General features: G+C 41.7%; 1 protein-coding gene across 1 annotated transcript in view; it reads right to left on the bottom strand.

The window, feature by feature from the left end:
- ATP8A2 (ATPase phospholipid transporting 8A2) overlaps positions 1–13,704 on the bottom strand; it is a 1,954,943-nt gene that overhangs the window by 799,816 nt on the left and 1,141,423 nt on the right. The window contains exon 26 of the mRNA XM_069202231.1: positions 9,146–9,329. Coding sequence (XP_069058332.1) covers positions 9,146–9,329 — 184 coding nt within the window. The remainder of the gene's footprint in view (positions 1–9,145; positions 9,330–13,704) is intronic.

The following is a 13,704-nucleotide window of genomic DNA, read 5'->3' as shown; positions in this document are numbered from 1 at the left end:
TGCTTACAAAGCCTGCAGGAAACTCTGCATGCAATACATTTCTTCCAGTCTGGCAGAAGGATGAACAACTCCCAAATACTGCAGTCCTTTTTGGTCTTCTCTTCAGTTTCTTTCACCACGTCAACATCAGCAGATGATCCCGAGTCTTTTTCTGTACATTGTCTGCCATGGCCTGAGGGATAACTGCAGTCTCTTCAAACACAACTGTTCAGGCCTCCTGCTCTTTAAAAAATAGTTAATGTGCCGTGTTGTAATGGGTTTGGCACTTTTCTAGCTGGTGGAAGGTTACCTGAGTTCTCAGCCAATAAGAAACTCAAAATGTCCTTCAAAATGTAAATTCGTATTTGGAGTGGACAGGAGGTTGGCAACTACACAGGAAGGTCTGCCTTCTTTGCTAGGCACACCACATTCATGGTCAAGCTAGGCAGCCCATGGATTCAGCACACACAAAAAAAGCGGATTTCAGTATTAATGACCCGGCAATATTGAATGTAGTGCCAGGGAACAAGTAAGTCAATCAATCAATATTTGTAAAGTGCAGCACTGCCTGGGCACTGATAGTGCTATGTCTATGTCTAACAACCAGGAGTTGAGTTTCTTTCTGAAGACCACAAAGGGGGCGCAGCTCCGAGGTGGACAGGCAGGTCAGTCCAGGTCTTGGTGGCGATGCAGGAGAAGGAGCAGCCCCTGCTGCGGCTGCGATAGATGCAGGGGGTGTGTGCGCAGGCAAGAGAGGAGGAGCGCAGGTGTCTTGTGCGGAGATGGAAGTTCAGTCGATGGTTGATGTAGGACGGCCCTTAATCGTGAAGAGCTTTGTAGGCCTGCATCAGGATCTTGAAGTAGGTCACTTTATTTGGAGAAAGTTTATTTTTTAATGTATGCAGCTGCAGCTTTTCATTAGTCTGCAGAATATTTTTTGAGGGTGTGGGCTCAACAAACTTAAGATGGAACCCACAGTCCATGGGCATGCTAACTGAACCGTGGATTCTGTCGCTTTCAAGATGGCACCCTGAATGTGCAGCCTTGACAACTAGACCACAGTTTCTGTACTTTCAAAATGGCACCTGGTGCTGGCAAACTATGAAACTTGTGGGGTCATGAACTCTACATCGCAGACTATGGGTCTTGGATTTAGGACGGTTTTTGCCAGTCAGTTTTCCTCACACCTCAAGTTTTTTGCAGACCCCATAACACAGACTAATTTGTTTTTTTTAATTTCTTTATTGTTTAGGTCTATCCTTTGGGTGACCCCCCACTTAGGCCAGTGGGTCATAGCATGCTCAAACTCACACTGCACATGCTCAGACTCAAACTGCTCCATTACATGCCCTTTACAATATTTTTTCAGGACTCAAGGATCGTGCCCCACAGTCTGCAATAGTGGGAGCAAGAAAACAGTTTCTCTTTCGGATAGCCAGATAGAGGGATCAGGTGCACAGGCTCTATTTTGACTCCACAGACCGTAAATGGATGGGTTTGCAGACCGTCAGTGGACTCATGCTGCAGATGTTCTATCTTGACTAGCATGTTGTCTCAATTTGAGGCCCACAAAACACTATCTAATGCTAATTTTCTCAGATTTACAGCCAACTAAGCAAAGACACGTGCTTAAGTAAAGTTCCACTTTAATGCTAAGGTCAGGCTTAGTGTAATTCTGCTCAGCTGTGCTTTCCCGAATTTTCTGAATTTGGAAAATTAAGATCTTTGACACGGGTATTATTTAATACAACTTTGGTAAAAGACATTATTTAATTGGGATGAAACCAAAGAGACCAAAGAAATGACAGGTAAAATAAAACCCTCATTGTCAACTGAATGTTCTTGATGGCTTCCTTGATTCATAAAGTGTTTATGAGTGGATAAGGAACTCTCATACCTCATCTTCTGGGATAAACTTTAAGAACTGCAATATACTTTGTAAACACCTTTGAGAATTAACTGAACCACCCAAGGGGAAGCACTAAGAACTGAGAAATACATTTTTGAATTGTTATTCTTATAGGAACTAGTAGATATCTTACAACGAAACTGGGCCTCAATTCTTTCTTGTCTCTATTGATAATATTGTGGCAGAAGACACATTCTTTCCTGCCCTCAAAGCACAACCCGTACATTTTGCATGGAACATATATTGGATATTTTTGCATTAGAAGGGAAAATAACTCCTTTTGTACGAATATGAGCTTTGGAAGACATGCACCTGCAATTGATTACCTCCCAAAGGCATTTGCCATTGCCACTATTTCAAGAACATTTTAACATACTCTTCATCCTAGCCTGATATAGGAGTTATATATTTTATATAAATAAGTGATGAAAAAGAAATCTCACCTTTGTGCCACATTGTTGATGACCTCTATCAAGATCCTGTATCGAATTGCTAGTATCCACAACATACATTCCAGATATCCACTATCTAGCATGTATTCTTTAAGAATCCTTGCACTCTAACCCCAGTTGTTTAAAAGAAAAGGTAATATTAATGTCTGTCTTAGAATCGAGATGAAGTTGCTGTCATTAACTGACTCCCACTGAAAAGCCCTAGCTCCACAAACCATCTGTGTCATATGGGTGAAACATACTCCTTGGGAGTCAGCATGTGTTTCTGGGTGACCACTAAATGTTCATCCTTAATCTAGGAAGTACATTTTGGAACAAACAGCAGATCCTGTACCCAACAAGGTTTATCCATCTTTATCTGACGATTTCCATTTGAAATCCTGAATAGGCGTTCACTGCTTTTACAGCATTTTCGTCCCACTGAATGCAACTTCTTGCATCCCTTCTTTAGGAGAAAGAGATGAACGATGAGCTCAGGGTAGCAAAAAGCATAGGCCTGTGCTCAGTGACCACCCCGTGTTTGGGGTCCAGCTTCGTGAAAAAGAACTGTACCACACCGTTTGTAGCCCTGCTCTTTGTTTCAAGTGTCCATTCAGAATTATTTTTGCTGAGCACTATAAAAAAGAGACCAAGCAGTTTTGTCCGTTTGCAGTAGGGGACCACTATCAAAATGTGGATATTATCAAGATTTAAATTTTAAAATTTCAACATAAGTTCCTCACCAGTTCAATTGGAGAAAGAGAAAATGAGACAGGTGAGTGGTACCACGTCCTGTCTAAATTTGAGGAATAATTGCCTCAGACGGGCCCAGGACATATCTCTCTAGCATGCTCAAAAAGGGATCTGTTTTCAGAAGAATCAATGGTTTACTGACAAGGTATGAACACAATATTCCACACTGGTAGATCAAGCTACAGCCCAGAGAAATGACTATGAAATGTTATAACTGAAATCGGCAAGGTGGTCCAAACTAGTCCCATGTCATCACTGTGTAGAAAGTGAAAATACCTTAATGCTAAGCAAATGTGTACACTGGCATCTCAGAGTCAAAGATGGCAGCCCAAAAGGCCAAAACAGAGGGAGTTATGAGAGGCGACCATGAGTGCTCAAAAATGTTCATCTCCAAAGGAGTCTCTGTCAGATAATCATGAGCAGACTCATCTATATGTTGTTGGACAAGAGGCTGAGCAGACCGTCAAACAACAGACTGCGGCTTGCAGTCAATAAGCCATGGGCAGTCCTCACGTCTTAAAAATAACTAACTTGCTTTAACTTGATTTATCTCTTTGAAAGTAAAAAAAAGAGAAAAACAAACGTTTGCAAAAACACTTTGTGAAAGCTGTTAAAAAAGTAATGATTTGTATGGTAAATGCAACCTTCCATAACAAGTTTTTCCATTATTCATTTTTTCCAAGTCATTTATGAAACTCCAAATTATCCCTGCGGAGCAAGTTAAACACAGAGTGATGTATAGAGAAGGAATTAAGCTGTAGGCTACGTAACAGTGCAGCGAAGTGCAAAACAGTTTGAGATACTCAACAAAGAATATGGTTGAACTCTAAGATCAAGGCAGTCACTAATAATAAAACGCACTATACTGGCTGCAATGCCAGTTAAGCAACAGGAACTGGATGAATAAAAGTTTGCAAGTAAGGTGTGCACCCAGAAAACCCTGCCTCTGCCCTTATGATCCCACAACAGCCCGCTGCTGAGTCCTGCTGATGCTGACCTCACAAAAGTGAAGCAATCAAGCGTGGTCGACCTCAACTGCTAAAGAAGCGGTGCTGAGGGAGTAACAACTTGACTGGCAGTAGGTATGACTGACATTGCAGCCCCTGGATAGATGCAGGACCTGAAACTGCACTACACAAAAAAGGAAAATACAGTAAGGACTGGGGGTATGAAGGACACTGCAAACAACAATGCATCAATCACAAATGAATACATATGAATGGGTGGCCAATTTATTACACACAGAGTAATTCCCTAGCAGCATGCTTATAGCGACTGGTTATATCGACTGTTAAAGATGCATACCTGAAACTATTGTATTGTATAAATGCGAATATCAACAACATCACCAACAACAGCCATCATCAGACTGTGTTATATTCTCTGTACTCTGTAAGTCTTTATAATACATGACTCACGTAGATTCCATTTTGGAATCCTATGATGTAAATGGAGTTTACAATCTAGGAGGGGTTTGTTGACGGCTGAAGGGTAGTTTGAAGGTGGAGCAGCCTCTGTACTTGCGATCTCCACTACCAAGTAGCTAATACTTTATAAAGTGTTAATTGTAGTTTATTGCAGTATCATGTGCAGTGCCTACTCATTTCAAGATACATTCTCACACCATTACACAAACTGTTTACAACTTTGGATGAAAGAGAAATAAATTGTGTCCTCATCCAAATATGCATTGCATTAAATACAATATACTGAGGACAACACAAAATCATGGGCAAAACCGACTTGGCTTAACAAACAAAGATTTTTTAAGATGTTTTACTCCACAGAGCAGCAGAAAACTCTCTATTTCCTTACACCCAAATTGTGTACTATTACCTGATGCAATGTATTCCCGAAATCCTTCCCCTACAAAGATTTATCTCAGAAAAATGATAATTGTGCTAGCATTGGGACCTTTGACGTTGATGATGTGCTTGAGAATTGCGTAATTTGCAAATCTGCAGACAAGAGCCTAAACGTCTCCACTCCTCCTCTTATGCCTATAGAATGTCCAGTCGGACTACAGGTTAAACTGGCCACAGATACTATGGGTCCATATGACTCTTTTCTAGGTAGGTCCAAGTTTATCGTGGTTCTAATTGATTATTGTTCCAAGTGGCCAGAATTAAAGATGGTTAAAGATCCTAAAGCGAGAGAAATCTTTGTAAGGTAAGGATTTCTTTAATACACTGTATCAGATAATGGTGCGCAATTTGTGTGTAAGGAAATGAAGAGTTTTCTGCTGGAGTGTGGGGTCAAACATCTTAAAAGTCCTTTGTATCATCCTCAAACGAATAGACAGATAGAGCAGATAAACAGGATGGTGGGGGAATGAATCAGGTATGCCAGGTGCTCGAATATATATGTGGTAAAAGCTGTGGATAGCTTGCTATGGTTATACAGGACCACTCCCTACTCCACCACCAAACTCTCTCCATTTGAACTTTTGAGGGGGGAGAAAACCTAATAGTCTTTTCTTTCCAGCATGGATATCAAAGTGGATAAAAGGTGAATCAAATGTTGAGTTATTGATGGAGTTAGTGAAAAGAAATGTGGAAATCTCTCAAGAGAAACAAAAACGTTGGTATGACAGGAGGAAGTATGCCAAAACTGTTCAAGTCAAGATTGGTGATTTGGTTTGGGTGAAATTGTCTGTTCATGTCCAGAAAGGTAAAAGTAAATTTGGCACACTGGTCAGACTGGAAATAAATTGCAGAAATGCCATTAAAGTCAGTGGTGATCATTGGTGGAATATGGCAAAAGTGGTTAAGGTTGGCACATGATGCTGAAAAATGGTGATGGGAGTGGTAAAGAATCTAATGAAATGTGTCACAAGAGATTACTCATCAATCGCTTGATTGTAAAAAAAAAAAAAATAGTGATGCAGGTTCTGGGTATAGGAATTCGAATCAAATGGCTGATGACCTGTCCAAGGTCGACAAAAGACAATGCAAAAGTGTGAGAACAATTGATAAGCCCAGTAGGTATCACACCTAATTTTCTGTTGTCCTATGTATATTGCATTTAATGCATGTTTGGATGAGGACACAATCTATTTCTCTTTCATCCAAAGTTGAAAGAAGTTTGTGTAATGGTGTCAGAATCTATTTTGAAATGAATAGACACTGAACATGATACGTTATAAAGTGTTTTTTTGTTTTGTTGTTTTTTTATTTTTGGAAGGAAAGAGGATGTGTTATATTCTCTGTATTCTGTCTTTTTAAGACATGCCTCTTGTTGATTCCACTTTGGAATCCTATGATGTAAGTGAGGTTTATAATCTTGGAAGAGGTTTGTTGACGGTTGAAGAGTGGTTTGAAGGTGGAGCAGCCTCTGTACGTTTGCTCACCACTACCAAGCTGCTGATATTTGCAATAAACTACAATTGTTTCACAGGCGACTCAAGATTAAGTATCATAGACTGCAAACATAAAAGCAGATGAACACCAGAAGGGCCAAGCAAAAGCAAGGTGAGCTGACCTTTGAATCAAAGAAAGCGACACATAAAAACTATCAGCGCCCTGAACTTTATGCAAACTTGGAGGTAGAATTACAAGTAGTAACTGATACTGATGAACGATTAAGAACACTACTACTGGGAAAACAAGGCAGCTTTCTAAAACTAATAACAAGATAGATGCTCTAATCCAAAGATTGGATTTCATAAAAGAGAAACAAGAAGGACATGAGCAACACAAAAGAATGGCAGGGAACTGCATCTAGAATCTGATCAGGCAATTTTCTCTGTAGACTCTCAGCTCCTCCCCTCACCACTAGAAGAGTCCTAGCCGCACAGTACTTCAAGCAGATTACTTTTGTCCTTGGTCAAGATAAACCTGGAGCTGGAACATAGTGAAGTGATTTGGATACCACTTGTATACTTATTCTCCAGACGGAGGATGTGGTTCCAGTGTCTAAGGTTTCAGAACTGGCTTAGGTTATCTTTCTTTCAAATGAAATTATCTGGCTGCCTTTCAGAGACAGCCTTTGTACAAGATGGTGGCTCTTACTGCATGTAGCAATGATGTTGGCTCCAAGTAGGGCTATCCAAAGCAAGACCACAATGAAGTGCAAGTTCTCTTTATCTGACTGTCATCAATCTTCCTGAAGCAGTCATTACGGACAGGCAATAGATCAGGCCCTGCCAAGGAACTTTCTTACATTGAACAAAAGAGACTCCAGTCCCATACCTCAACTCTACCATCTATCAAATGGCTGTGCTTAGGAAGGAATAATCAACAGACCTTTGCTATCAAGATCCTCACTGAATTCCTATGAGGAATCCTTCCTCACTTCTGCATCTGATTCTCTACCATTCAGTCACAGGAATGGAGGAATGCAGTACTCAAGTCTCTTACCACACACTGTTCTACTTCCACACATGGACCAAACATTCACTGCACAGACACAAATTAACATACAGACAAAATTTCAGATCAAGGCCTGGTGTTCACATTAAAGGAGAACATTACACAAAAAAGGGTGAGTGGACCATATTATCTCATGACATAGAGGAAAAGGTCTAAAGATTCACATAAAACCTTAGTACAATGCCTCTATTGCCTCATGTGATTTACCCAGGGTGTGGACAGTACTCCTATACCCACAATGAAGGTGCAGTTATTGTGAACCTCCAGGCTCCTGTCATGGGGTTACCATGGAAAGGCCTTCTCTGTGCATGGGCTAGTACAGTGTGACCGCAGGGCCAAACAAAATGTCAGTATACCAGTTTCCTGTCCACTCAAGGCAATGTCAAAACAAGCATAAGCTATTTATCAACCAATTATTTAAATGACAAATATTGAAAACCTGGTAATAAAACACTTATTACATCAGACTTTCAGGCATATAGACAGCGAAAACAAGATATAAAAGAAGGAATGCATACTGCAGAATATAACAGTTGGTTATCCAGTTTCCACTGCAATAGTAATACAAAAATATAATGGTGGCGGTGACGTGTTCACACTGCTCTATAGAAGCCACAGTGAGGGGTACAGTAATGAAAAGAGTGCAATATGTTTTCACTGATTGGTTCTCACGTGGTATAGTCACTCTGCCACTCAAGAGTATGACTGGCCTGGAACAACTGCGCCAGAGCAGAGAACTTATCAATAATTAGACCGAAGCACAACTATAGATAAAGTTCAAACAAGATACAGACGGAAAAGCCCAAGTTAAATTCTAATAAGTTGAAGTGATTGGAACTTTTTTTTATTATCATCTTTCTTCCAATGTCAATACATTTTCGGAATGTAGATTAATGCATACACTTATAGGTACACAGGCAGTCATCTTATACCAGTTGAACTTTATCTATGTATGTGTTTCGGTATAATTATTTATAGACTACAATAGTATTTGAGGCTCAAGGATATCAAAGATGAGTAACAAGGTTCACCATGGACACTGTCCAATAACCTCTTACTGCCCCTAGACCGAGGGAAAAGGCATTTACATCATACGAGATGACACTTGTGGTGACATTGGCTACAATACATATAGTATTGGAATGGTACCTCTGTCCCGTGCTGCAGCATTTCAGCTTTTGAGCTCAAGCTGGGCTCCTGAAGTCTAGTAAAAAAATATTGATTTCCATGCAGGAAGTTTCCACCAGACAAGTACACTGAGCATGCACTGTTTAATATCTCTTGCATTTTGCTATGCATTCCACTGTTGTTTAAAACATGTAATTGACATTAAGCCCTCTCATCTGAGTGGTGTAGGTCACTGAGAGTACATAGGTATGCAAGCTAGAAGTGCGTTTATAAGTTTCTTAGAGGACAACTGCCCTTAGCGGTGCCTGTTCTTGGTTAAGGAACGGCGGGCTCACTTCACAGCAGGCTGAATGAAACCTAAGCCTCCAGAAGCAGTTGATCTTCTGATGAGGATGACGGCAAGATCAAACCTCCATGGAGCCACACTATGCAAGAGGTGTCAACATTAAACCGAGACCTCAAAGAGGTCCTGCACTTTAGACATTTGCTTGGATTAAGGGCCAACGCTGATTGGCCTATGCACGGCTGAGAACTCTGTCAACAACATATGGCAGCTGCAATTTTATGTTTCTAACCTGTGCAATGGAGTAATCGGAGGAGTTGGTTGCCTGCATGCCCTCGTTTCCACTGATCCCAACTCCAACGTGTGCGGTCTGGATCATTCCTACATCGTTGGCACCATCTCCGATAGCAAGTGTAATGGCATTCACATGTTTCTTTACCATATCTACTATTTCAGATTTCTGCAGGGGGGAAACTCTGGAAAGTAGAAGAAAAAACGTCATTCAGTTTTGCTTATGTGGAGATATACATGTCTTGCCAAAGGGGCAGCTGTAGGCTAGATTTAGATACCCCCACGGGGCTTCTTGGAATTCTCCATGTTCAATACTAAAGCATTGAAGCAGATGAGACATAACATATTTATAAAAACGCATTGTTGAATTATGTTTCCTTTCATATCTTCAAGCACAAAATGTATAAACTATACGTCTTTTAAAAAGCTTTCCACAATAAGGGTATTCTTCTCTGGCCAACACAATACCGTACATGGACAAAACTAAAGAAGTCCTCCCCGTTTTTCAGACTGATGATGAAGCTAAAAGCATGTTTGTTTATTTAAACGAGGAACTGGCTTAGGAAGGAAGATCAAAAGTCTGTGTGTGGGCAATAAACTATAATTAATGTCAGCAACATAATGCAATTATGTCAACAAGGCAATAAGAAGGTCTAAGTGAAAATCCACTATCAGAAGTAAATCAAACCCCTTACTGAATGTACCCAGCTGTTCCTGTTAAGTGTTAATCAAAATGAGTATAGATTTCATTGTCAATTATACACATATTGCTGAAACGTGCCATATTCACACAAAAAATCAAATTTCTCCGGAAAGGCATGGCTATACGCATTGCTAAGATGTATGACTTTGTACTTGATTGACAACGGCACAAGAATTATGCGTGTGTTGCTGGAAACTTGTGAATTTCTGCATGGTAAGGTATGTAAAGCCCATATATCCATAGCATGTCTTTTTCCCTAACCGTATGAATTTGTTGTATCTACGGTACGGAAATTCCACATGCATAGTCAGGAAATATTTCCAATTTCACGAATAAAAAATCTTCTCCACCCTCCCCCATTATAAAATATTTCACAGGAAAATACTTTCTTTCCATGCTAATTGAAAAATTGGAAGCAGTCTGTGCAATGTCTCTCACTTTCTGCAGCACTTAAACCTGTCACATTAATCACGAAAATAAAGTGACAGATAAATATGAGAAATTCAGCTTGGAAACCTAAGAAGTGTCACCCTATTGAGCGTTTTTTCTTCAACCTAATTTGGGTGTTTATTCACATCATTGTATAGTATTTACCAGTGGTGGCTGCCACTCAATGGGGGTGGTGGTGCGGGTCAGGGTGGGGGAGATTTTTTTTTTGTTTTTAAGTAAAAAAAAAAAAAAAAAAAAGCTTACCTGTGGGAGAGACTGGTTCATCTCCCCTCCGTCCTTGTCCTCTTCTTGGCTGCACACAAGCTCCCATCCACTCACAACGCTGCTGTCAACAGCATGACAGCAGCATCGTGATTGGTCTGAGCGGCCTGCTTCGCCACTCAGACTGGGAGTGGGAGCCTGGGCATGTTCTCCACTCGGCTGTGCAATACAGCCGGGTATAGAACATGGAAAGTGTGCATCTTTGTTTGGCCAGCCCAACACGGCCCAAACAGACATGCGCACTTTATAGCGCACATACCCCTCCTCCAGACCTCTCCCTTCAGCCCAGCCTCGCCCCTTGCTCCCAGGAAAAATAAAATTATAATAACACTCCCCGGACTTTTCATTTTTTTATATGCAGGGAGCCCACCCCTCCCCCCCGGCTGACCTGGGGACCGCCACCTCCCCAGGGCTTTAATTTTTATATATGGTAGGACCCCTCACCCCCCATGCCCCTGGGGCTTTTATTATATCATTTGAGGAGGGGGCCCATGGCCCCCCACCCCCAGGGCCCTCCACCACCCAGACTTCTATTATATCATATATGTGGGGCCCACAGCCCCCGCTGCCACCTCCACAGGGATGCCCTATTTATAACATGTGGTGGGGCTTGCGGTACCCCCGTGCTCCGAGGATCACCACCCAAGGGGCTTCTAATTAAATACATGCAGGGGGGCCCCTGGCTCTCCAGTGCCCGGGGACCACCACCCCCTGGGGCAAACTGTTAAAAAAGAAAAAGGGGGTCGCTTTGGGGCCTCAGTGACCACCACCCCCCCCAGGGTTTCTAATTAAATACATGCAGAGGGCCCACGGCCCCCCTGTGCCCCGGGGTCAACCCCCAATGGCAAAGTGTAAAAAAAAGAAAGGGGGTCCCTAAGCCCCGGGGACCATCATGCTTCATGGCTATCTTCACATTGGAGGGGGACTGCACACCCCCCTCAAGGAGCCTCGGATGGCAGTGGGGACCTCCACCCCGCAGGGCCAGCTCCTGCTATGTTCCGGGGGTGCTCACACTCGGGACATAGCTGTTTGCTGTGGCTTGGCTGCAGCACTGTAGCTACAGCCAAGCCACAGCAAACACTTCAGGTTTTGACAGCGGGCCCTTTAAAGCAGGTCCTGCTGTCAAAATCCGAAGCTTTCATCTCTGTCCCCTAATACTTCAGCAACCAGGGAGCTGCTGTCAAAGCACCTCAATGCTTGCTGAAGCAATGGCACTGCAGGGAAAGCCTTAAGCCATAAAGGGCTTTTGATTATTTTTTTTAATTAAAAAAATAAATAAATACATAAAAGGTTTATAGGGATCACGAGGGAGCCCTTGAGGGCTCTCTAGTGGTCCCTGAAAGCCCATAAACAGATTATTTTATTTATTTATTTTAAACCCGAAACCCACATAGATCTGTGTGAAGGTCACAGACCTTCACACTGATATATGGGGGTTTGAGTCGTGCATTTTTCATTTGTTTTTTAATTAAAAAATATTATTATGTTTTTAATAAGAACAAATACATTTTTTATATTACATTGGAGACAAATAACTCATTCTAAGTTTATCAGTCACCAAAGCCTAAACAACTCTATCTCTCTCCCTCTCACTTTCATTTTCTCCCTCTCCATCTTCCTTTCAATCAATGGTCCCACTTACACACCCATTTCAGACATTACGCACCCAGTCACAGACCCACTCAGACACTCACGCACCCACAGACCCACGCAGACACTCACTTACCCACTCAAAGACCCACTCAGACCCTCATGCACTCACTCACAGCCCCAGTCAGGCTCTCAAGCATCCACTCAGACAGTTACTCACACACCCACTCAGACCGTCATACAGCCACTCACAGACCCACTGACACCCTTATGCACCCGACTCACAGACCAGAGCACATACTGACGCAGCCGTTAAAACACTGACGAATGCACTCTCACACCCAGACAGACACTCTGACAGCCTCTCTTACCGCCAGATACAGCCTCTCACACCTATTTTCACACCCAGAGAGGCAACAGATAACTTCCACTGTGCATGCACAAAGGGCTGTGCACAACATCGGGTTGGGCTGTTAGGGGGGGTTGGCCGCAGGGACTGGCTGCAGGTTAGCCCTTAAGAGCAACCCCTATTGCGCATGGGGGAAGGCAATGCATGGTGCAAGTGTGGGTGCTTAAAGGGGGTTGGCTTCAGGGCTGGGCCGCAGGCCAGGCCATGTGGCCAACCACTGACACGCCCGGCCGATGGCCGCGCATGGCGGTGGTTGGATTCACATATAGCAATTAAAATTACTATAAGTTAAAACATAGAAGTTCACTGGAAAAATCAAAGGTTACAGGAACATTATAGTTAGGTTCTGAATTTACTCATACAAAACCATAGAAATTCAGCCATACAATATAGTTCTTTCCAGTAACTAAAACTCGTGCCCTAAGGTAACTATAAGTCACACCTTCGCCGCGCACAGCTAATTTCTCCACATATTGTATCATTGATGACATATTCTATGCATCTTTCATACTCTCACTGCAACATTTGCAATAAACTTATTGATGAGACAACTGTGCATGGCGAGGGCACGAGGTTTAGTTACTTGAAAGAACTCTAACTATAACTGCTGAGTTTCTATGGTTTTGTATGAGTCAATTCAGAACCTAACTATAACGTCCCTGTAACCTTTGTTTTTTCATTTAAAGTATATATATATATATATATATATATATAGCGAGGGTATATGGTATATGGCCAGAGTGCAAGTAATAGTAACTATAACTATCCCAGATGAATTTCTATGATTTGGTACATTTAAAATGTGAGCCTAATTATAACGTCCCTGTAACCTTTGTTTTTTTAAGTGAATTATGATTATGATTATGTTGATGATAATTATTATTATTAGTGCAGGTAAATGCTATGTAATGAGGTGAACAAACAGTGAAATCAGGTGAATAAACATCAAAATAAGGCGAATAAGCACCAAAATGAGGCAAATGAACATGCAAGTGGGTTGAATGAACATGCACAGAGTTGTAAGATTCCCAACACACTTTTACAAATGCATTTCACACACTTATCTGCAGCCTTCAATCTACTCATAAGTAACAATTAATTTAAAACAAATGTTATTCATATTATGCTTCTATCCAAAGCACTTAAT

The sequence above is a fragment of the Pleurodeles waltl genome, chromosome 8 (genome assembly GCF_031143425.1).
Source record: "Pleurodeles waltl isolate 20211129_DDA chromosome 8, aPleWal1.hap1.20221129, whole genome shotgun sequence".
Taxonomy (NCBI): domain Eukaryota; kingdom Metazoa; phylum Chordata; class Amphibia; order Caudata; family Salamandridae; genus Pleurodeles; species Pleurodeles waltl.
This window is presented reverse-complemented; position numbering and strand designations above follow the sequence as displayed.